The sequence below is a fragment of the Hibiscus syriacus genome, unplaced genomic scaffold (genome assembly GCF_006381635.1).
Source record: "Hibiscus syriacus cultivar Baekdansim isolate YM2019G1 unplaced genomic scaffold, ASM638163v2 tig00111402_pilon, whole genome shotgun sequence".
In the NCBI taxonomy this organism is placed as follows: Eukaryota; Viridiplantae; Streptophyta; class Magnoliopsida; order Malvales; family Malvaceae; genus Hibiscus; species Hibiscus syriacus.
The window spans coordinates 2,503,911-2,525,402 of NW_024063082.1; the positions used below are offsets into that span (position 1 = coordinate 2,503,911).

Here is a 21,492-nt window from a genome sequence, read left to right on the forward strand (position 1 = left end):
ATATTTTCGTCAACTTAACAAACAAACACCACCATCTAAGCCACACCCCTAATGTTGAGCGATCGGCCGGCCGCCGAGACTCGATGGTCGATCCAAATTCATCACCTTTCAATGCTCCAAAATCTGAAATTGACAACATTTGTTTTTACCTTTTGAATTAAATTGTTTCACATCAAATTCATATTTTCCGAAGCTTGACAGCCTTTACAATAGGATTAGCTTTGGCAATCTGTTGTTTCCCCGTGGCTTTGAAATCAAAATTACATCCATGTTCTTCCGGGTACCTATGGATCCCACAAAACACCATCCCACACCTGCACTTGAACCCCGTGAGCTCCACGCGTTTGTTGCAGCCCAAGCATCGCTTAGGTCTAACCTCAACCACAACCTCCGCCGTCTGTTCATCCTTCACCTGGAACGAAGACGAACACGAAGGGGTTGGGATCTGATTAACGGCGTGTTTGGCGGAGGAAGATCGATGTTGTTTAAGCTGAAGATCACGGTGACATTTAGAACAAAGATTTTGCGTTACAGGGTTTCCGTGTAATCCACAATTGTTAGCGCATAGATTTGGTGTTTGGCATCTATGTTCTTCCGCCATTTCTTCTTCGAATTTCTTCCAAACCTGTGTAAAAAGGTTCATTTAATAAAACAAATTAAAACCCTATCTGACGGGAAAAATAAAAAAAAGAAAAAGAAAAATGACCGGAGCCAAGAGATTCAAAGAGGCGGGAAAGGTGGAGAAGGGGAAATCAGAAACGAAACCACAAATCTATTCCCCTTCTTAAAAACAGAAAGGAAAATCATTGTTCTCTAAAAATATAAGAAGTTGAACAGTAGATTCATGGTTGTGGTTGGTTCCATTCAATACTTTAACCTAAGTTTTGCTCACCCTTATTTGCATTTCCCTACCACATGCAATATAATACAGTCAGTTGAGCTATTACGTCACGTTGTATAATTGTATTTGGAAATCATAAAATAATTGTAAGGTAATTTTAATTTTTCAGTTATGTTTAATTAATAAAAATGTAAATCCTCAACCTACTTAAACAAATAATTAGACAGTGAAGTAGGATGAAGTTTACTTAAATCCAAATTAAATTAGGTGATGAGGTGTTATACACGAATCGAATACGAATAAATTATAAATTTAATCCGACTAAATATACCACGTCCTAAATATTAATTTAAATTATGATTATGAAAACATTTGTTATCACGGTAAGAATATAACATATAATAGTATGATTAATTATATTAAACAGTAACAATATAATGTTAAAATGAAAATCACAAAATAACAACTCCAAATTTATATATATTTTTAGATAAAGAGGTGTCTCGTTAAAAAACCACTCCTCATGTCCAAGAGTGGAAAAAGAGTACACCTTTTAAGATCATGCATTAATATAATTATCTATCAGTCCCTAATACAGAAAACCATAAAAAACTACTAAACACAGCTTGCTAAGGTTGACGACGAGTACGGCACCGTCTTGTCGCATGAAAGGCAATGTCTTTCTCCATCTATCACCAAAAAAAAAAAACATATTTTTAGGACATAATGTTTAGGATATTCCTTTATTTAAGCAAATAAATTATCATCGATATTTAATAATATATAAAATTATGCATCGTCGATATTATAAATATATAATCATAAGAATTTACCTGAATTATGTTAGTCAGTCCTTCCAACAGATTGAATTCTGTTTTCACCCTTTCGAACATGTCAAGGCATCTAACAATATATACATGAAAGCTTTAGTTAACAAGAAAAAGCGTTAAGTCAAACAAAAATATTAGCGACGGTTTTAAATGAAATCGTCGCTAATAAGTGAATTAATTAATTAACATTATCGATTCCCACCTGTGCTTGTTTCTCTCAATGCAGGCATTTTGAAGCTGGTAACAATCGATAGTCAACCGCTGACCACCAACGCTGTTATATTTTGTAAAAGTATCATTATTTAGAATTATAAAATAAAAAATAACAGACATACGTACATACACATATATATTACATAGAGCCACAGCCTTTGAGCTGGTGAGCAGCGTCCTTGACCTTAACATAGTTCACATCAACTGGCCTGCTGCTCATATATAAATACATATGATTGAAAAAAAATTAAGGGTACAATTTGAAAAACAGATAAATATTGAGGATTAATTTTACTATTGTACCATAAGAAATCTTACAGTAAATCAGTGATTCGGGAAATGTATTCAGGAGCATCTCGGTGGAACATTGAGAGCACTTCATCAACAAACTGAGGATTCTCTTCATTTTGCATGGATCTCAGCCGGTCGTAGTTATGGTCCAGTATGCCCTACATCCACAATCAATCAATATCCATTAATAAAAAATTTAAATTAAATTTGATTCGACTTTAAATATATTTAAAGATCAACTTAGATGAATAAATAAATGTTTTGATTTCAATTAAATACAGTTCAATTCTAACACATCATTAACTGCTAATCGTTAAGATTTAGATCTAGAGACCGTTAATCGTTAAGATTCGAATAAGAAAAACAATAAAGCTTTGACTCAACTTAAAATTGATAGATCTTCAAATTTAAAAAACTTTATAAGTTTTAAATCTTAAGATCGTTAACTGTAAAATTCAAATAAAAAGAACTATTAACTTAAAACCAACGAATGTTCGAGTTAACTTGGTTAACTCATAAAATAATCTAAAAAAACCCAACAGGACCTCATTATAAAGATTGATTTTACATTAATACTTGTATATATTTTTTAGCTTATAAAATCCGAGTTCAAGAAACGATTACAAGTTAAATGTAAAAGATTTAAAATACGATTTAGTTATATTTATAAGTTTCAAATCTTGAAACCGTTAACCGTTAGAGATTCGAATCTAAAAATTAACGTTTTATCATCTTTCAACTATGGAAATCATGTAATTAAATCCGCAAATATAAATAGAAAAAAATATTAAAAAGAGAAGAACGAAAAACAAATACAAAACCTGGTCGTGCATTTGCTTAAGATAGTCCAGGAGTTGCCGGGCAAAAGCAGCAGCTGCCATTTTCTCTTCTTCTTGTTTTTGTTTTCTTCAAGTAGATGGGTAGAACCATAAACGATGTGTCACCGAGGTTGCTAAATCTCCCCCTGGATTATAAGGAAATATAATTATTAGGATATTAATTTTATTACCTTTAAAAGTAAATTTGATTTACAATATATATTTAGTTGATAAAATACAACAGTTATTATATATAATTTAGCAGGGTTTAGTAATTTAAAATTAAAGGATAAATTTCAACTATGATCATTTAATCATGAAAATTTTAATATTAATCTTTTAATTTTGTCAATCAAATCACTTAATCATTTAAATAATATCAATAAATTGAACACTCCAATGATTTCTTGTTATGCCAACTCTGATTATGTACTTGTAATTAGCAGATTAAAATTGCATGTATTTGCATCTCCTCAAGAGAAGGGATTTTGAACATTACTTACGTGGATAATTATATTAAGGATAAGAAATTGTGTATTTATTTATATGTTTTATTTTCATGTATACATTTTTACCCATCAAATATGTATTTTATGTTTTCCCTATAAATTCTTATACTGGTGTTATATTTATGGTGTTTTTAATTATTTATTTATATCATATTAATCTCATGTTTTAGTTTATTTCATATTTGTAGATTTTATCATGGTGATTCATTTTAGATGTATTAATGACGTCTCAACTCTCAGGCAGATGTACAGTCCACGCTCAAGCTGTATTCGAAGAACTGGCGTCGTACTCGCATACATATATATATACACCGAGTGATAAACTTGTAGTTTTAACGAGGATTCAAATCGCAGAGCTTCTGCTGGAGATAATTTGAAATTGTGTTTTTGTTAATACATTATCAGATTGACTAATATATATGATTCTCTCATGCAAAACATACAGGTACACAATTTAAAGAAGAAGAAAAAATCAAGTAAAAAACATTTTGAGTTCCTCAAGACGCGCAGTTCGAACTTCTTCATCGGTTAAGGCACCGGAAATCATCCTCTGTTTCCGCGCTTGCACTGCCTCCATCCTTTCCTCCACGGTTCCCTGCTTTTCACACCCGTAATATGTAAAACGAATTAATCGAACCAAACCCAAAGGAACAAAGAGTTGTAACTAGAGTTCAACTCGAAACTTGTGGTTCAAATTCATTCGAATTTTACTTATGTAAACTAAGCTTAATTCAGGATAAAAGAGAAGGCTACTTCAACTTGCTATTTTTAACCTGTCATCCCACCAAAGCACAACAGTCACGGAGAAATTTATACCTTGACAATGAACCGTTTGATTGCGACTCTCTTAGTCTGCCCAATTCGATGAATGCGCATTACGGCTTGTTCTTCTACAGCTGGATTCCACCATGGATCCTGCATTACAAGAACATGTTAATAAAAATATAATCATTAAAACATACCCGTGTCGGAAAAATACCCGATTCAACACTCAGACTACTCCTAGGCTAAAATTTCATGAATGAAAATGCAGAAGCACAGAGTAGAGATGACTCAAATATGTAACACCAACAATCACTGCACTTGGAAGATTATAAACTTGTCCTTCAGCATACCAAAACAAAAGCATTAGAGGCTGCTGTTAGATTTATTCCAACCCCGCCAGCTTTCAGTGACATTAGCAACACCTGATCCGAAAACATGAAACAAACAGTAAGACTAGAGCCATCTAGAAAACTATTAAAATCAATATCTTTATCCAGAAGAAAATTATATCACAAACCATGATTTTGCTATCTTCTGAAAACTGTTTTATTACTTTTTCGCGCTGCTGTTGATTCAAAGTCCCATCTAGGCGAAGAAAGGGAATGTTGTGCCTGAACATAAATAAAGCAGAAGCACACTACCGTGATCAATAGTTTCCGTGTAAAAACAAGAGAAATGAGGTGGAGAGGAAGGGAAAAAAGCTAATAAAAGCATGTCATGGCATCTTTAACAATATTTAGAACTAGATTGAGATTGTTTCCACCAAATCAACTTGAACATGATCCAAACCATTTAAATTCTGTTACATGAGTCTCTACATCACATTTGATCCAAAACAAAACCATGTTGAATGGGATTTTGGCTAACTTTTGTCAGTATGATAAATTGTTTGTTTAAAGTCCCCTCCTGATTATTGAAACATGCCTCAGAGTGCCATAGCTACCATGTTTAAAGCTGCTTTTTATGAAAGAAATAGCAGTTCAAGACACTGATAGAGCTTCAACCAGATATCAACTACAAAATGTTAGATCAAGTTGGAATAATTACCTAGAAAGAGGAATCTGCAAGAGGTCCAAAAATGCGGTCCATTGGCTGAAGAGAATGCTCTTAGAGCCCGATGAACGAAGATTTTCAAGCTCTTGCAACAAAGCTTGAACCTTAGTTGACTCCACCCAATTTTTCTCAAGATCAACCTGGAACCGACTTTCAGTTGGGGCTGTAATAAGATCTTGCCTCATTACAGTTTTCCTGCAAGGTAAAACAATAGCACTCTAAGACCAGGTTTCGTGAACTCATCTTAAACTTAACCCGAGGCTATAAAAGTAAAAAAAGAACTGATTTCAAGATACCTACAAACAGGACATAAACCAGAATTTGCATTCCGCCAACTTGCTAAGAGACACTCACGGCATAGGCGGTGAGCACATGGTGTTAGTACAGCATCTTCAAATGCTTCAAGACATATTGGACACTCTCCTTGTTCTCCCTTGCGCAGCTCTTCAACCACCTCCTGGACATATGCCCTTGAAGGTAGATCCTTGGCTTCACTTTCTACTGTATTCTGCCCACCTCTAAGGAATCGTTTAGCTAGCTTATTAAGATCTGTGTATTCATGTGTATCTCCTCGGCTAGAACACATCAAAACACCCATCAACATTTATTCATAAGAATGGGCAAACAGTTTCAATTTTATACCTTCATAAGCCATTTTTAGTCCAATAAAGTAATTTTAGTGAAATAAATAATCCAAGAAACCACCAATATCCCTCAAGTATTGCCTGAATAAAGACTGATAACTATAAGGTTGAGCACAAAACTAAATTATCACAAAAGCAAATAATATAACAAGTTCCAAGAAAACATCAGGCAATTAGCATGACGACTGTCAAACTCGTTATATAAGCATTCAGAAGACATTGTTTCAAGTAAATATCTTTCAAACGAAGCTTGTCTCAATGACATACACTTAATTTGAGTAACACAATTCATTGTAAGCCATTAACAGTTAGAATATACAGCTAACCATATCAGCACATTATCACAGAATCATTGACACACTAACAAAAACCAGGAAGGAGGGAATAAAGGTAAGCAACAGACCTCATCACAAGAAATGGGTGATCACAACACTGACGTAGACGGAGAAGTAACTCCAAAATAGAGGCATAATTATGAAGAACGCGACCTTGTTCAACAAACTGGTCAAACTTCACCTGAACAGATATCCCACCAACTCGTAACAATTATAAAGTAAAAAGGCAGCATCAAATGTATATAAACCAAGACATCAATGAAGCAAGCTGATACAAACTACGTTATACCTTCGATCTTTTAAACAGGGCTTCATAGAAGTCCTTTTCAGCTTCAGTTAGCTCACAATATATCACCTGGACATCAGCCGGAGGGAGAACTAGAATCGGCCTATAACACAATTTTAGGAGCAAAATCTATTAAAAACTCATATGCAATAACCAAGGATTCCCAGACAGTATACTTACTTGCCATGTCGATCTGTGCTGCACTTTGTTCTCCTCAACATGATTGGCTTTAAGATTGACTGAACCAACTTTAGCCCTCTCTCATCACCCTCCTCAAATGGTTTTTGGATGAGTTTATTCCACCTATATCAGAGCTAGTTAGCTGAACATTATGAGATGTATAAAATTCAAGGAATATTTCTAGGTAAAGAAAAATTCAAAGAATCTGTTTTAACACAGCCTGCAAAATGCATTTGCCTTTGCATATCAACAGACAAAAAGAGGCATAAAAGAAAAACGGTTTTATATATTGCAAGATAATTTTAATGTTCAACACATATCCATGCTGATAAACAAAGGCTCCCTCTTCAATCCAGAGAGAAATAAATGTGACCTTAGGAAGCTAAACAATTTCTAGGTGCTGCAGGGAGAGATAAGCATTTTAATCTTAATTAAAATTCTGTTTTAGAAAACATGCAAAAAAAAAAAATCAAGAAACAATAATATCAAAATTTAGTGGTTCATCAATACCAATAAATAAGAAGACTTTTCATATCCTAAATTTTCCAACAAACAATAACTGGAAAGCTTACCAGGGCCAGTTACCCCAAGGTTCAACCTTCAAAAAGCGGAGAAGACTGTATATATCCTCCAGCTTGTTCTGTGAGAAAATTTTATCATTAAGAAGCATACAAGACCTTGGAAATCTATAAGTTAGGTTAGGAAGCAAATGATAACTACAAAGTAATATTAAAACCTGAAATAGATCATCAAGAAATAAAAATAACTTAGATAATGCAAAACATGAAATTCTAGGATAAAAAGGAAATATATACGTGTAGAGAAAGAAATCTTTGCAAGCATGAAGAAAAGATACATGGATGGGTACATTCAATTAGGAATTGTATCAAAACTTCAATCTCTAAATCTAATAATGATGAAGTCCATCATATAGAATTTCCATATGCATTAGGGAGAATTCTTCTGGATTATGAATAGTACAGATTCTTCAATGGCAATGCATGGTTTCAACGTTTTAAATTTTACACCACTTAATATACCAAAAGGTATATTAAGCAAATGGCAACCACCAACTCCCAATAATTAGATACCAGGGCGCTCCAATGTGCTACCGGTTAAGTGATAGACCAATCACCAATATCAGGACTTAATTTATGGTAAGGATTATATTAGGATTCGCTATTTAGATTAGGGTTTATGGGCTCCAATTTAGCTTGTAATTTCCACTCAGCTTTTAGGATATTGAACTATCCTATCTCCTTTTTTCCTTCATTGCTCACTAGGTTACTTTTCCCTCTCAAACTTGTCTTTCTCTCTCCACATCCCCATTTCTGTCCCTCTCCCTATTCTATATCTCTCGCCTACACACTTTATACTATAATGTGTGAGGCATGTCCTCAGCCAATGGAATAAGAATAGAACAGAAGAAACTTCAAATCCAATAAATACTGAGAAGCGTTCTCCTTTGCTTCAAGATATGAAACAATTACCATGCTCATTCAAAAAGCATTTAAAACAGACTTTAGGCACTTTTCCATACTGCCATTACCTGGATAGGAGTCCCAGTGAGACACCAGCGACGATCAGCAACTAAAGCAGAGGTAGCCATGGAAATTTGACTTTTAGAAGACTTTATGGTATGTGCTTCATCAAGAACAATCCTGAACCAACGCACCGAGTACAATCCTCCATTATCTTCAGAGTTCTGGCAATAAAAGAAGAGTCACCTTTCATTAGTGTAAAAGTATGCAGTAATTTTAAGTTTTAACAACAATAGAAGCAATCTTCTTTAACCACCTCTACTGAAAATTCTGAAGCTAGAACTCCATATGTAGTGATTACAACATCATTCTGGGCAAGCATTTTTGCATCCTTTGGCCTACTTTGGCCATAATGAACGTACAAAGACAAAGACCCTGGTTGTGCATGAGTTTCGATCTCTACCTGACATTACCCAAATGTTTAGAGCCACAAACAATAACAGAAATTGAAGAATTAATCAGATACAACATAGATATTCATAGAACTGCCAAGTAATATGCAGATGCCACTCTATGGAATACCATAGACCGAGTCTGCTTCAAAACTGAAAAGACAAACCTTCCATTGGCTAAGAAGTGTCATGGGACATATAATCAGATTGCCACCATCGGCAAGTTTGTCTTTTTGCTTAGCTAACTTATCAAAGCTGGGAAATTTCATTATATTTTTCAATGAACTTGGTGATTGGCCAAATATATCAACGACTTCACCACCTTGATCAGAAGGCTGATCCGGGCATCGACTATCTGATTGCCGACCTCTTTCTGAATGGGTTACTAGGAGGGATATTGTCATGATTGTCTTCCCAAGCCCCATAGCATCTGCCAGAATCTTCATAAGTAAAGGAAGTTAAGATGCAGTAACAACATAACAAGAGGGAACTATGTTAAAAATACATCAGGAATAGTAAGACCGTACTCCTCCTCTAGCCATTTGATGTGTGCTTGGGAATTCTATTGTAGCATCACCAGTAAATGCATTCAAGTAGATAACAGGCTCTCTCCTAAAAAAACAGTACTCCATCAATATCCAGTAACAATGGAACTAGTCTGCTAAAAAGATAATCTGACATACTTATCTGCTAAGCGATATGCTTCCCAACAAGGGTGCAAAGTTGTTGCTGCCTCATCCAAGGAACTTCCCTTCTCCACCTGAAACATCCAGTGGAGAGCCTGCTTTTGGTAAGGCCGAAGCTCACACTGGAGGATGCTAGGAGGGTCCATTTCCTACAACAAAAGAGTTGTCATATGATCTCACCTTATCATTAGTAGTGGTGATATATTTATCTACATACACTTTTTTCAGAGATGATAATACCTCTAACTCAGAGTTGTCTCCCACACCAACAATATTGTCAAGATCAGCATCAGAGATAGATTCCTCATTTTCAACCTCATTTCCATTTTGAGATTGATTCTTTAACTTGTTTTTAGTTGACAATGGGGTATGAAGACCAGAACCATCCTGTTTCCGCAATATCATTCAGTAATTCACCCACTAAAAATTAATTACTTAAATAGTAAATATAACTGTATTTTATTTGCTACCTTTGTCTCCAAAGGTCGCTTCCTTGTGTACAAATCAGTTGGAGATAGTTCTGCCTAATTATCATAAAGCAACAAGAATATTTCTCATTAAAATATTTGAGAGAAAGGTTCAGTAGTGGTAAAATAGAAACACAAGTGTTTCAAAACCAACAGCAGTTTTTGCTCAATTCATGATAAATTTATCAACTAGGCAATCACGACCGAAATAATGAAAACTTTAAGACAAACAATAACCTTCTTAAAAGGTGTTAGGCCAAGCAACCGGAACAAACTTGGAAGAGGATGAACAATAGATTCGTCGGTGCAATTGCTGGCTGCCTTGAGTGAAGTTTGCTGATACTTATGGAACATGGAACTATTAATACACACACTGGATCAAACCAAAAAAACCACCCTCATTAAAACCAAATTTAGTAACAAAATCAAATACCCATTTCACAAACATCAAAGTGTAAGCATTCAAACTAACCCCACCTTAAAGATAAGACAACAATGTCCATTATACCCAAGACATCCGGAGCTGATTTACACCTCCCTTCAACTCTAACCTTCTTATCCCTCACAAGAGGCAACAGGCAACGTGCCCATTCATTGGGTATTCTACCAATCTGCCAAAATATTATTTGCTTTTACAATTATATTAGTTCATATTCAAGTCCCACTTTTGCATCCATAAATACAAGTGGTGAAAACAATAAACGAACGATTACTAGCAATTCAATACAAATTTTCACCTCCCCGGAGTTCTTGGTAGAGAATCTAACAATCTCTGAACAAGCTGCAGCTGCCTTTCCTCTCCCGAAGCCTTTCCCAACTGGCCCCAACGGACTCAAGCCACTACTCTTCAATGGAAACGTGAAGTAAACTTCCTCCCCAGCCTTCACTTTCCTTCCTTTACTCGTAGAAAGTCCGGGTACCTCGCTGGAGCCAACAAACCACCAATCGTTTTCGAGCCTAAGATTTCCCTCATCTTCCAAAGAACTCGCACCACATACGACTTTTCCATTACTACTAAAGCTAGAATCCTTGTTCTCTTCGCCCTTTATCTTCGGCTTCACACTAACCGTCGCTATATCGGAGCTCGAAATTTGGGACTCCGGTTCAAGTTGTTTCTCTCTGTGCTTGAAATTTTGAGGCGAGTCGAAAATTATGTTGATGGCGGCGGTGGCGTCGTGTTTGGCCAAGTGTAACGCTCTAATTACATCCATCTCGGAATAATCTGATCCGACTATCGATCGGACGGTGGAAATGAGCTCCTCCGACACCTTGTTTCCACCCATTCGGATTACTCTAAAAAACCCTAACCCTAGGCCCGAGTTAATCCCACGTATGCGATCCTGATTTCGGTACTAATGATGAAATTGTTTAATCAAAGGTGATCAACAAAGGGAAGATATTTGAATTTCGGGGGCTAAATGCTAGAATACGCAATGGGTAAACATGTTAATGGATGGCGGGTGAGTTTCAGAGGTGACGGGAGAGTGGAAAAACTTTTAAAGAGGACACATAATAAAGTTTTATAGTGTGATTTGAAGCTTGTACTTTATATTCCCGCGCGATTTATCATTTCCCGCCATTTATTTTATCTATATTTATTCGATGGCATGAATCCAACCATTTTGGTGGTAAAGGATGTGTTGCTATTTTATGAGATTCTAGGCGAGTACTAAGGATGTTAGTAGTATAAATGTTCAACATTAAATGGTTGAAAATAAAAGTAGAGTTCTATTATATCTTAAAGGGACTAGACCTCTATTAAAAATTTAGTATATTTGATATAATTTTAGTCTAATAATATCTTGATTTATGTAAAAATAAATATTTAAATTAAAAAATATATTATTAAATATTTAATTGAGTAGATGATGAACCAAAGAATGATAATCTCATATTCTCAAATTTTTTATCTAGTAACGATTTAAGTCATTGTGAGTTTAAATATTTAACAAATTAGGTGTTGTATTGTGAATTTTTAGTTTAAATATATAGGGTGAATACAATGTATTATTTGTACAAAAATTCTCAACTATTTGACAATGAACGTTCATTCTCTTACATATGCAATGCTCAAACTCGGGACATCAATAATAACAACAATCTTTTAATCACTAAAATTAATTGGTTCGTGCTGAATTTTGAATATGAATATCTAATAAATCATTTTATTTTTCTTAAATAATCTAATATATCGACACATGTCAATATTTAATCATGACTTTGTCCCTGATTAAGAATTATCTTTGAATATATACTACCTTGTACTTACCTATATTAATCGAAAAATAATATTTATTTTGTGCTCATACATCTAATATATTTAGATAAGGTAAGTGGAGGTAACTAAACTATATCTTAAATAATAGTATTATTTACTAGGGTAAATTACAAATTTTATCAATGAACTTTATTTTCTTTCCTATTTTGCTCACTAAACATTAAAAGTATTTAATTTCCTCACTGAACATAATATATTGGGGTTTTTTGGTCACCCGTCATTAAATAGTTAACGACGTTAAAACGATGTCGTTTTAAAAAACAAAATTTTAACCAAAACGACGTCGTTTTGCATCTATATAACAATCCATTTATAACGTCGTTAGTGAGAAACGGCTAAGGGACCAAAAAAATCCAATGTATTAAGTTTAGTGAGCCAATTGAAAATATTTAAAGAATAGTGAGCGAAATAAAAGAGAAAGTAAAGCTTAGTTACCAAATTTGTAATTTACCCTATTTTTTATAATTATAAAACAATTATTAAAATTATTAAACTCTTAAAATATAATAATTTTACTTTTATAATAAGTATAAAAGTTTGATAAATATAATGACCACTTTATAATTTTTTAATAAAATTCAATAATCATCTTACAACAATTTGATAATAAACTAAATAATTTTAAACATAATTTAATAATAATTGATGTGTGCTTTTACCTTGTTTTTTAAGCATTTTCTAATACTTTCATCATATATAAAATAAAATAAGTGGTCTCATTAATTCGTTATATCATGAACATAAGTGGTATCGTCAATTTTTTTAGTACATACTTTCGCCAAGTTAACATGCCGTTCTACACATTGCAGCAAGCCTGTGATTGGTTCTTCCATCTTCTTCATTATCCATTTCTTTGAAGTTAGAGGTATTACGAATAAATAAATTTATTTATTTAAGCACAGTTGTTCATTAACTATATTGCTTGTGGTTCCAATTTTTTTTGTTTTGTATGGCTGGTTTGTGTAAGGGATCTACTCTTATATTTATGGCTGTTGGCTTTAAATTTTGATCTTGTTTATGAGTCTGCTTCCTCTATTATGTCAAGTTTTCAACAGCTATCCACCTCTTTAACGCTGTAATCACCTAACTCGATTAATATTCTCGCGAACAATGACGTAATAATTCGTAAATTATTTATTGCATTTATCTATCACTTGCTTCATTAATATTCTGATTCGGAATTTCTAAAAAAATATAATTTAGAGGAAACAAACAGCTATTCAGTAGTGCTGAACTTCAACTTAACTGCGAAAAACTATAAAATATGATAATTTAAGAAATATGGACCTGAGGGGGCTTATGGATTACAACACAACCCTGAAGTAAGAAAATGGATTCGCATGCAAATCGCCCCAATGAAACAATTACAGCCCCCAACAAGCTAACACAACAAATCTAATGTTTCCATCGTAAAATACCATACTGAGATGAAAAGCATTTAACATACAACGAAAATCAACAATGAAGATGTATATTTAAGACGTTCCTAAAAAGAATTAAGAATTGAAACATTAGCGAACAAAAGCATATTCGATGCGAGTGCTTACTAAGGTGCAGTCTAAACATTTTGTCCCTTTAGGATGCGGTAGGTTTTGCCATTGACTTCTTAATAGCTTCGGCGTAAGTCCTGTGTTGGTAGGTAAGAGTCGAGTTAAGCAAGTCCCAAAGTGATGTCTTGGGGTTCCAACCTTAATGAAGTTTTAAAGCACAGTAAGATCATACGGTCCTGGTATGGAAAAAACTAAAGATCATGGGATTAACAAGGAAGCCAAAAGACAATACCCAGTTGTTTATTTATTATGGTCATGTCTGGAATTCTCTTGTCGCTATCGTCGTATCCTTCGCCATAAAATTGTTTGGAGCTGACGTCAATAGTTGGCACTTCCAGAGCAGGTTCTCCACTAACCTTGGTATAGACCTGAAGCGCCCAAGACAACCAGTTATACATTAAATGTAACCGGAATCTCAAAATAAACAAAAACAATAATATGAATAACAGAAACTACATGTCCATGTGATTCACCTGAATCATGATTTCAGCAAGTTGCCGAACTGTGACTTCATTGTTCGGGTTACCCACATTGAAAATATGACCATTGGCCCTGTCAGGGTTTTCCTGCATAAATAGCACTGCTAGTTTAGATACTATGTCCGGTGTTCTGTACGGGATGATGGAGGACAGAAGTCAAGGGAAAGGAGAGGGGAGTTAATCGTACTTACAATCATCAAGAGAACAGCTTCAATAGCATCCTTTATGTAAACAAAAGTTCGCTGGGATTGGCCACCATCAACAAGCTTAAGTGGCTCACGTCGTAGGAGATTCTAACCAGGAAAAAGAAAATGATAAGTTATCACTCGAACTGAGACTACACGAAAATATAAAAGTGAATAGATGTCTTCTAGGCCATTCACAAAAACTGTGAAGTAACATCAACTAACATTACTAAAGCATGCCAGAACTCTTGGAACTCCCTCACTTGGACCATCAATGCCAGGGATGAAATCCATCCTAGGTCCAATCCAGTTAAAAGGCCTCACAATGGTGAACTTAAGGTCATTCTCTGCACCCTCAGCTGCAATGGATGACAAAAAATAGTTAGAAAATTATGTTTGAAACATCTCAATAGGGGCCGGATCATTTGACAAGATGCTAACCATAGATTAGCCTCTCAATCAATTGCTTAGCACATGCATATGACCACCTCTGCTTCTCAATCGAGCCAAAAATGCAGGGCGAAGTGTCTTCCTTAAGAACATAATACGCAGGATCCTATAACATGATGAATAATAGAATGTGTCAAAGGTTACAAGCTAAGCTAACAAAGAAAATCTTAATGTTACCTAGAACACACAAGAGGAAATAGGAACAAAAGAATAAAAGCATTATAATTGTTAAAAGCAAAAGCATGAATATAACTTGTTTCTTTCAAAAGATAATCATATAAATAATCAGAAGAGAGATACCGAAAGGCTACCTTACGGAGAGGAGAATCTTTAGGAAGGAAGCTTCCAATGGTTTTGCCATAAACTTCACAAGTAGAGAAGTGAATGAGACGTTTGTTGTTTTCAGAACAGTACTTCACCTATAAAACCACAAATCAATTTCAGGAAGAAAAAATAGGCATCAATTTCAATATTGATGAGAAAAAAAGCAGTAACAATCAGATTTCAACTCAAGCACATCAATATTAATAAACTCTAATAGAAACAAAAAATAACATACGCGCGCAAACAAAAATCAATTATAACGGAAATACTTACTACAGGAAGTGCATCAATGAAATTGCTGTAAACTGTATCGAGTGGACGCGTATTATAATCCGCCGGAGTACAGATCGCCGCAAGATTTATAATCTACATCACCGCAAGAACAATAAAAACCAAATTAAACGCCATAAGTCCAGTCAAATTTTTTAAAGCCAACAAAAACATCAAACAAAAACTTATAAACAAAATAAGAGTAAAGTAGCTTAAGATAGTAAACATAATTAAACCAGATCTAACACGTCAAAACCAAAGAAAATAGATAAACAAAAAATTTAAAGCAATTTAAACAGAAATGAAGGGAAACTAAAAAAAATCAATGATCTCCCGCAAACGCATTTCATCGAAACAAATAAATAGCACCGGGTAAAAAAAGAGATGGAGAAAGATCAAGGAATTACGAGATCGGCCATCTTGATGAGGCCTTCTAGCCTAGAATCGTGCTTGATGTTAATTCGGTGGAACTGGATACGGCCAGCCCAAGAGAGAGAGTCGGGCTCAAGGAGGTGCTTAATCTTGTCATTGTAAACATCCAATGCAAGCACCTTATGCGGCGTGTCCGTCATCAGTTTTTCGCAAAGGTGAGAACCAATGAAGCCTCCGGCTCCAATCATGCATATCGTTAGCGGCTTGATCGGCCTCCTGTCCAGATCCGTCCTCGCTGCCATTTGAAACGAGCACCTAGTTTTCTGTGATCTAACGCCGGAGAATTCAATGGAGAATTAGCAGATAGATAGAGAAAAGAGAGAGTAAAATCTGAGGAAGATTCAGAGATATCAAGGAAATGGAAGAAATATGGTATATACGTGTGCGTGAAACAGTGGAAAGGAGGGAAATGTCAATTGTGAACCTTTTACAGAACACAATAAATTGGAGGGCGGGAGTAAAGCATAATCGCGAGTATATCACTAGCTGTACTCGACTAAAAAGTGGGACACGTTGATGACTGGAAAGGTGTAGTCAGCTGTGTGGAGCAGAGGATTATTGCCGGATGCGTAAATAGACTTGATCCGGGAATTAATTAAGGATTATTGGTTCATAGTTCATACCTTACGATATTATACATTTTTTTGTTGTAAACACGATATTATACATAATATATTAGCTAATTTCTTACGTATTGATTAAATTTTGGGAAGGGTAAATATAAATTTTGATACTTGAGTTTAGTTTCAATATGCAATTTGGTACTTAAGCTTTTTTGTCCAATTAGTTATCTAAATTTAGCCTCAATGTTCACTTTGATACCTAATTTTTTAGGGTTCAATTATGTACTTAAACTTGACTTTTAGGTTCAATTTGATACTTAAACATAGTTTTTAGTACAAATTAGTTCAAATAAATTATTTATCGTTAGTACTAATTTAAACTAAAAAGTTACATACAAATATTAATTTGATCCAATAAATCAAGTTTAAGTACAGAATTGGACTAAAGAAAAACTGTGGATACCAAATTAAACCTTAGAACCAAATTCATATACTTAATTATATTAAAAAAATATGTATAAAATTGTACCTTAGAAATAAAATTAAGATGCAAAAATATATATATTTATCCTTTTATAAATTTTCATGTTTATATATAGTTTTAAATTAATCACCATATGATTTAGTGGGATAAGGTATTAAATAGTTTAAATAATATTCAAATTTTGAATTTTTAACATTACAAATGAAACATATTAAATAAAAATGATCATTCTTCTGATAAGCATCTATAATATTTGATATTAATTAATTAATTAATAAATTAGATATTATAAATTTATTTGCATAAAACCAATAAAATTTAATATTTTATTTATTTATTACTCAAAATATAATTATCATAAGTAAAAATATTAAAAATAATGGGATAATATAGAAAGTGATCACAAACTGTTCTATTTATAGTTTTATGACATCAAAATCACCAATATATTTGTTGAATATTATTTAATTACTTTAAAAAACACGTCGAAAGTTTGAGATTCCTATTATTTAATTAGATGCTCAGTAATAGCTAATATCACCGACAGAAGGAAAAATAATTCCACGCGTTTTAGCGCGTGGGAGACTAAATCTAAATCTCGCCAACTAATCCTAAAAGTGACCTGATTTAGTTTTTATTAACATTAATCCTTTCACCAATTGGACCGACAAAAGGAAAATACGATTAGTTAGAATTTATATACTATATCATAAAAGCAAAGGGATTAATAATGGGATGTCTAAGATACGGCATACTTAATAACTGATTAAGAAAAATTGTTATAAAAAATATTAATATTTTTTAATATTTTTAGTAAAGTGCTATATATAATATTATTTTTTAACGAAAATATTAATATTGAGTGATACTTAAAATATTTAATATTTTTGATAAAATATTATTTAAAATATCATTTTTTTACCTAAAATATTAATATTGGACACTACCTAAAATATTATTTTTCTATTAAAAATTAAATAATGAAATTAACATTTTTAGTAAAAAATAATATTTTATGTAGCGTTTTATCGAAAAATGTTAAATATTAATTTTTTCGTTAAGATATTTTCTTAACTATATATTACGACTTTCGAATAGCATAACTACACATTAATAATTAAATTTATCGTGCTAAACTAAAATTCATTCATTGTTTTTCAAAATGGATGTTCATGGATTCGTCGGTGTTAAGTTTTGGTTGGATTGTGATATTCGCACGAGTTATATATTTATTCACTCGATTTTATTATATTTTTATTTCAATAATTTTTAATTTTATTATTTAATTGAAAATTTATTTGCGGCAATGTCAAAACGATGAGTTATTAGTCGTTTTTGTTTTTATGAAATCAATCTAATATTTCTTTTTCTTTTTCACGATCAATTATTATTATTATTATTGTTCATCCTTAGTTAGTTCATTTACAATAAATTTGATATTAAAATATTATTCATTTTCTCATTTTTTTATTATAGTTTATCTTAAAATAAAAAATTAAAATTTTATCGTTATTTGGTAGATCGATAAATTTTATTGTTTAACTATTATTATCATTCAGATTTGAAAGAATATATTACGAGGTTGATAATTAAAAAAAACCAAATTTCAGGAAAAAATACTTTTATATTATATAAATTAATTTAAAAATTATATTATAAATGACTTTATTCCTTGTCAATATTTATGTATCAAACTTGACAAAAGATAATAAATTTCTTGGTTGTGCTTTTGTTGTTGCTCCTGCTAGCACTCGAGTTTCTTTCACCATTTGAGGAGTGGATTGCTGCAGTAGCTTTGCGATGTCCACTACTTACCGGCTTAAGCTTCATAATGAGGATGGTTGTTCCTGCGACAATGATGTTTTATTTCTGTATCAGTATTAAGGTAAAAAATATATTTTTGTTTGTTTTTGTTGTTGCGTTTGGTTGGAAAATTTAAAAAATTGAAAGAAAATGTAATATGACCACGATAGACTCTGATCAGAGTGACAGTCCAGGGAGCCCTTGGGCTTGGTTTTGATATATCATGGGACTATGATCACTGTAATGTACAAAATATGAAAATTATTAAAAATGAAGTTAAAGTATACAAATAGCCTATAATTATAAGGTACTATTTTGTTAAATCATTGATTATTAAAAGTAAAAGTTATTGTTTATTTATAGTGAGTTGTTTTGTTAAGTCTTTCGACCATTAAAAGTTACAAATGGTTACATGAGTATTCATATATTCTAAACTCATAATTTTTTGTTGTTGAAAATAGACAATTGTTTGAACTGAATATTAACATGTTAATTTTGATAAGATAATCTCAAAATCATTTGGGGTGTATTTTGTGGATTAACTCTCTGTTTACATTATATCGCCAAGTCAATGCGTGAAATATTATGTCAGTGAGTCAATGCTTCAATGCAATAGCAATGCCAATAGACATTATCAAAATATAATTTTATTATCTCTCAGTCAGTAGAATAACGTACAAATCAGACGATCGTCAAATTTTAATGGAATATGACGAGTTTAGAACATATAAATAATCGGATGATTATTTTATAAGTTTTAATAATTAGAAAACTCAATAAAATAATATTCTATTATTGTAAAATTATTTTATAATTTTTAATAATCATATGACTTAATAAAATAACCGAAGAATCATTTGTATTAGGGGTGTGCAAATTCGGGTACCCGGTAATCGGGTACCCAGATTTTGTGGGTACCCGATACTGGATTTTTAAGTTTTTATTTTCAAATTATTAATTTAAAAAAATATATACACAAATTTAAATGTTCGAAACTTCGAATTACATACTCTAATATCCGAACATAAAATTTAAAAGTTCGAAATACAAAATATAATAATCCATAATATAAATAATTCATTATATTTTATATAATTATATTTTAAAAAAATAAAAACTAACCGGGTACCTGAAAAAACTAGATTTTGTAACCCGGACCTGGCCCGGGAAATATCGGGCCGGGCACCCGACCCGACAGGATAATTTTTTTAAAAAAATTACCCGATTTTTTTAGATCCAGATCGATGAATCGAGTCAACCGAATTAGGTAATTTTGTACACCCCTAATTTGTATAGTTTAACCTAAGATAAAAGCACTCCCTGAAAATACCGGGGAAAACAGAAAACCCCTCATTTTCTTTAGAGCGGAAGATTAAAAAAACACACACACAGCGGAAATGGACTATAGTTTAGCTGCGCTGAAGCTGCTATGCGGGCAGCTGAAAGAAGCCCGAGGAACCCCTTCTCAAAATGCCTTGACTCTTGGTGGCATTCTCTTCCAACGTGTCTGGCTTCAGGTTTCTTCTTTTCCTTTTAATCAATTTCCCTATTTTACCTTTCTTTCTTTACCATTTCCCTCTTTTTTCAATAGGGCGTTTTGGTCTCAAACGACGACGACGATCGCCTGCTTCTCGATGATAGCACCGGCGTCGTCGAGCTTAACCTATCCGTTGATTTCCGTCAACGTCAATGGAGAAAAGGTTTTTGTTTTATCCCTGTATTTTTCACTACTTTCTTTTTGTATTCAACCAATCTGACCTTTGAAAAAAATTTGCAGGGATGTATGTAATGGTGGTGGGAGGATACTTTATCCGTACAGACGATCTCCCTGTTATTAAGGTACTCGAAATTTCCCTTATAATTTATTCAATTTCATGCTATAAATTGTCTTCTGGACCTTTTCTTTTTACTAGTTTCTTAAGAGGGTAAAAGAGGAATGTACTTGCAAATTACTCGGGTTTGGCTTGCAAAATATTAGAATTTGGCTTGGTCATTGCATAGTGGAGTTTGAGTTCGAGCCATTGAGCTATCGAACGAACCAATTTGAATATTTTTCAAGCTTGATTGTAGTTGGCGACCATAATTGATTGTAGTTTGCTGCATCCATGGTAAATGAAATGATTGAAAACTCTGGAAATGGAAGTTAATTTATTCACAAGAAATGCTTCAATCTTGTTTGCTGTATATCTTAAGATGAAATTCTGTTTTTTTTCTCCCAAACACTGTGATCATTGCTGTTAATAGGTGCATAAGATTGTTGATTTATCTCCATTTCCCGACCGAGAAGCGATGTGGTATCTCGAAGTTTTGGAAGCTTACAAGTTGTTCTACCAGCCTCTCATTGAAGAATTCTTATGAACTCGTGAATTATTCAGTTCTATGTTTGTTAGACACAAACCGGAAGGTTAGTTGGATGAGAGAGCTTGATTGAGTTTTCCAACTTCTATTGCTTTTTCTCTTACATGTTATTTCCTCCACATAGGGATAGGGAGTTTTTTTTAATGAGGTCCATGCTTGTGACAAAGCTCTTTTTCGGAAAAAAAAGGTACCAAATTTTGAGACTGCCATTGTTGGATGCAATGAAATAGCTGAAACATGTTCTTTCTGATTCACTTAGATTATGAAGGATGAGTTTCCTTGGCATTTATATATTTTAGGACTGTAACATCTCATGATTCATTGGTACAGACTATTTTTCACTCTCAACTAGGGGATGGCAAAAAAATCTGTATTTGACAGCTTCTGATCCAATCCGATTTGATATGATCGTTTTTAGATTATCGCCATCAATATTCAAATGTATTACAGTATTAGTAGCTAGTT

The 21,492-nt window shown here is 33.1% G+C and overlaps 5 protein-coding genes across 6 annotated transcripts; 1 reads left to right on the forward strand and 4 right to left on the reverse strand.

The window, feature by feature from the left end:
* Nucleotides 1-168: 168 nt before the first annotated feature.
* On the reverse strand, nucleotides 169-850 carry LOC120161697 (zinc finger A20 and AN1 domain-containing stress-associated protein 3-like). The gene is made up of 2 exons (XM_039171910.1): nucleotides 707-850; nucleotides 169-625 (listed from the first exon to the last, which is right to left on the reverse strand). The coding sequence occupies exon 2, from the start codon at nucleotides 599-601 to the stop codon at nucleotides 179-181; it is 423 nt and encodes a 140-aa protein (XP_039027841.1). The 5' UTR covers nucleotides 602-625; nucleotides 707-850; the 3' UTR covers nucleotides 169-178.
* Nucleotides 851-1,470: 620 nt separating this feature from the next.
* LOC120162409 (histidine-containing phosphotransfer protein 5-like) lies at nucleotides 1,471-3,056 on the reverse strand. The gene is made up of 6 exons (XM_039172565.1): nucleotides 2,997-3,056; nucleotides 2,203-2,333; nucleotides 2,028-2,096; nucleotides 1,874-1,945; nucleotides 1,675-1,744; nucleotides 1,471-1,530 (listed from the first exon to the last, which is right to left on the reverse strand). Exons 1-6 carry the CDS (start codon nucleotides 3,054-3,056, stop codon nucleotides 1,471-1,473), a joined length of 462 nt encoding a protein of 153 aa, XP_039028496.1.
* Nucleotides 3,057-3,913: 857 nt separating this feature from the next.
* On the reverse strand, nucleotides 3,914-11,357 carry LOC120162422 (DNA repair protein RAD5A). 2 transcript variants are annotated; one of them, XM_039172575.1, is made up of 20 exons: nucleotides 10,589-11,357; nucleotides 10,329-10,462; nucleotides 10,089-10,224; nucleotides 9,855-9,908; nucleotides 9,625-9,771; nucleotides 9,382-9,533; nucleotides 9,226-9,310; nucleotides 8,866-9,138; nucleotides 8,563-8,709; nucleotides 8,315-8,470; nucleotides 7,338-7,405; nucleotides 6,766-6,888; nucleotides 6,589-6,688; nucleotides 6,368-6,480; nucleotides 5,617-5,895; nucleotides 5,315-5,515; nucleotides 4,785-4,878; nucleotides 4,618-4,689; nucleotides 4,319-4,417; nucleotides 3,914-4,097 (listed from the first exon to the last, which is right to left on the reverse strand). In XM_039172575.1, the coding sequence occupies exons 1-20, from the start codon at nucleotides 11,132-11,134 to the stop codon at nucleotides 3,975-3,977; spliced, it is 3,102 nt and encodes a 1,033-aa protein (XP_039028506.1). In that variant the 5' UTR covers nucleotides 11,135-11,357; the 3' UTR covers nucleotides 3,914-3,974. The 2 variants fall into 2 exon arrangements, with proteins under 2 accessions (XP_039028506.1, XP_039028507.1); XM_039172576.1 differs by lacking the exons at nucleotides 3,914-4,097; nucleotides 4,319-4,417; nucleotides 4,618-4,689; nucleotides 4,785-4,878 and having other exon boundaries at nucleotides 5,386-5,515; nucleotides 5,621-5,895.
* Nucleotides 11,358-13,364: 2,007 nt separating this feature from the next.
* On the reverse strand, nucleotides 13,365-16,202 carry LOC120161626 (UDP-D-apiose/UDP-D-xylose synthase 2-like). Its single transcript, XM_039171846.1, has 9 exons — nucleotides 15,795-16,202; nucleotides 15,391-15,483; nucleotides 15,105-15,212; nucleotides 14,785-14,899; nucleotides 14,569-14,702; nucleotides 14,350-14,451; nucleotides 14,153-14,245; nucleotides 13,912-14,047; nucleotides 13,365-13,817 (listed from the first exon to the last, which is right to left on the reverse strand). The coding sequence occupies exons 1-9, from the start codon at nucleotides 16,059-16,061 to the stop codon at nucleotides 13,705-13,707; spliced, it is 1,161 nt and encodes a 386-aa protein (XP_039027777.1). The 5' UTR covers nucleotides 16,062-16,202; the 3' UTR covers nucleotides 13,365-13,704.
* Nucleotides 16,203-20,007: 3,805 nt separating this feature from the next.
* Nucleotides 20,008-21,323, forward strand: LOC120161752. Its single transcript, XM_039171965.1, has 4 exons — nucleotides 20,008-20,186; nucleotides 20,261-20,369; nucleotides 20,447-20,508; nucleotides 20,914-21,323. The coding sequence occupies exons 1-4, from the start codon at nucleotides 20,067-20,069 to the stop codon at nucleotides 21,025-21,027; spliced, it is 405 nt and encodes a 134-aa protein (XP_039027896.1). The 5' UTR covers nucleotides 20,008-20,066; the 3' UTR covers nucleotides 21,028-21,323.
* The last annotated feature ends 169 nt before the right edge of the window (nucleotides 21,324-21,492 follow it).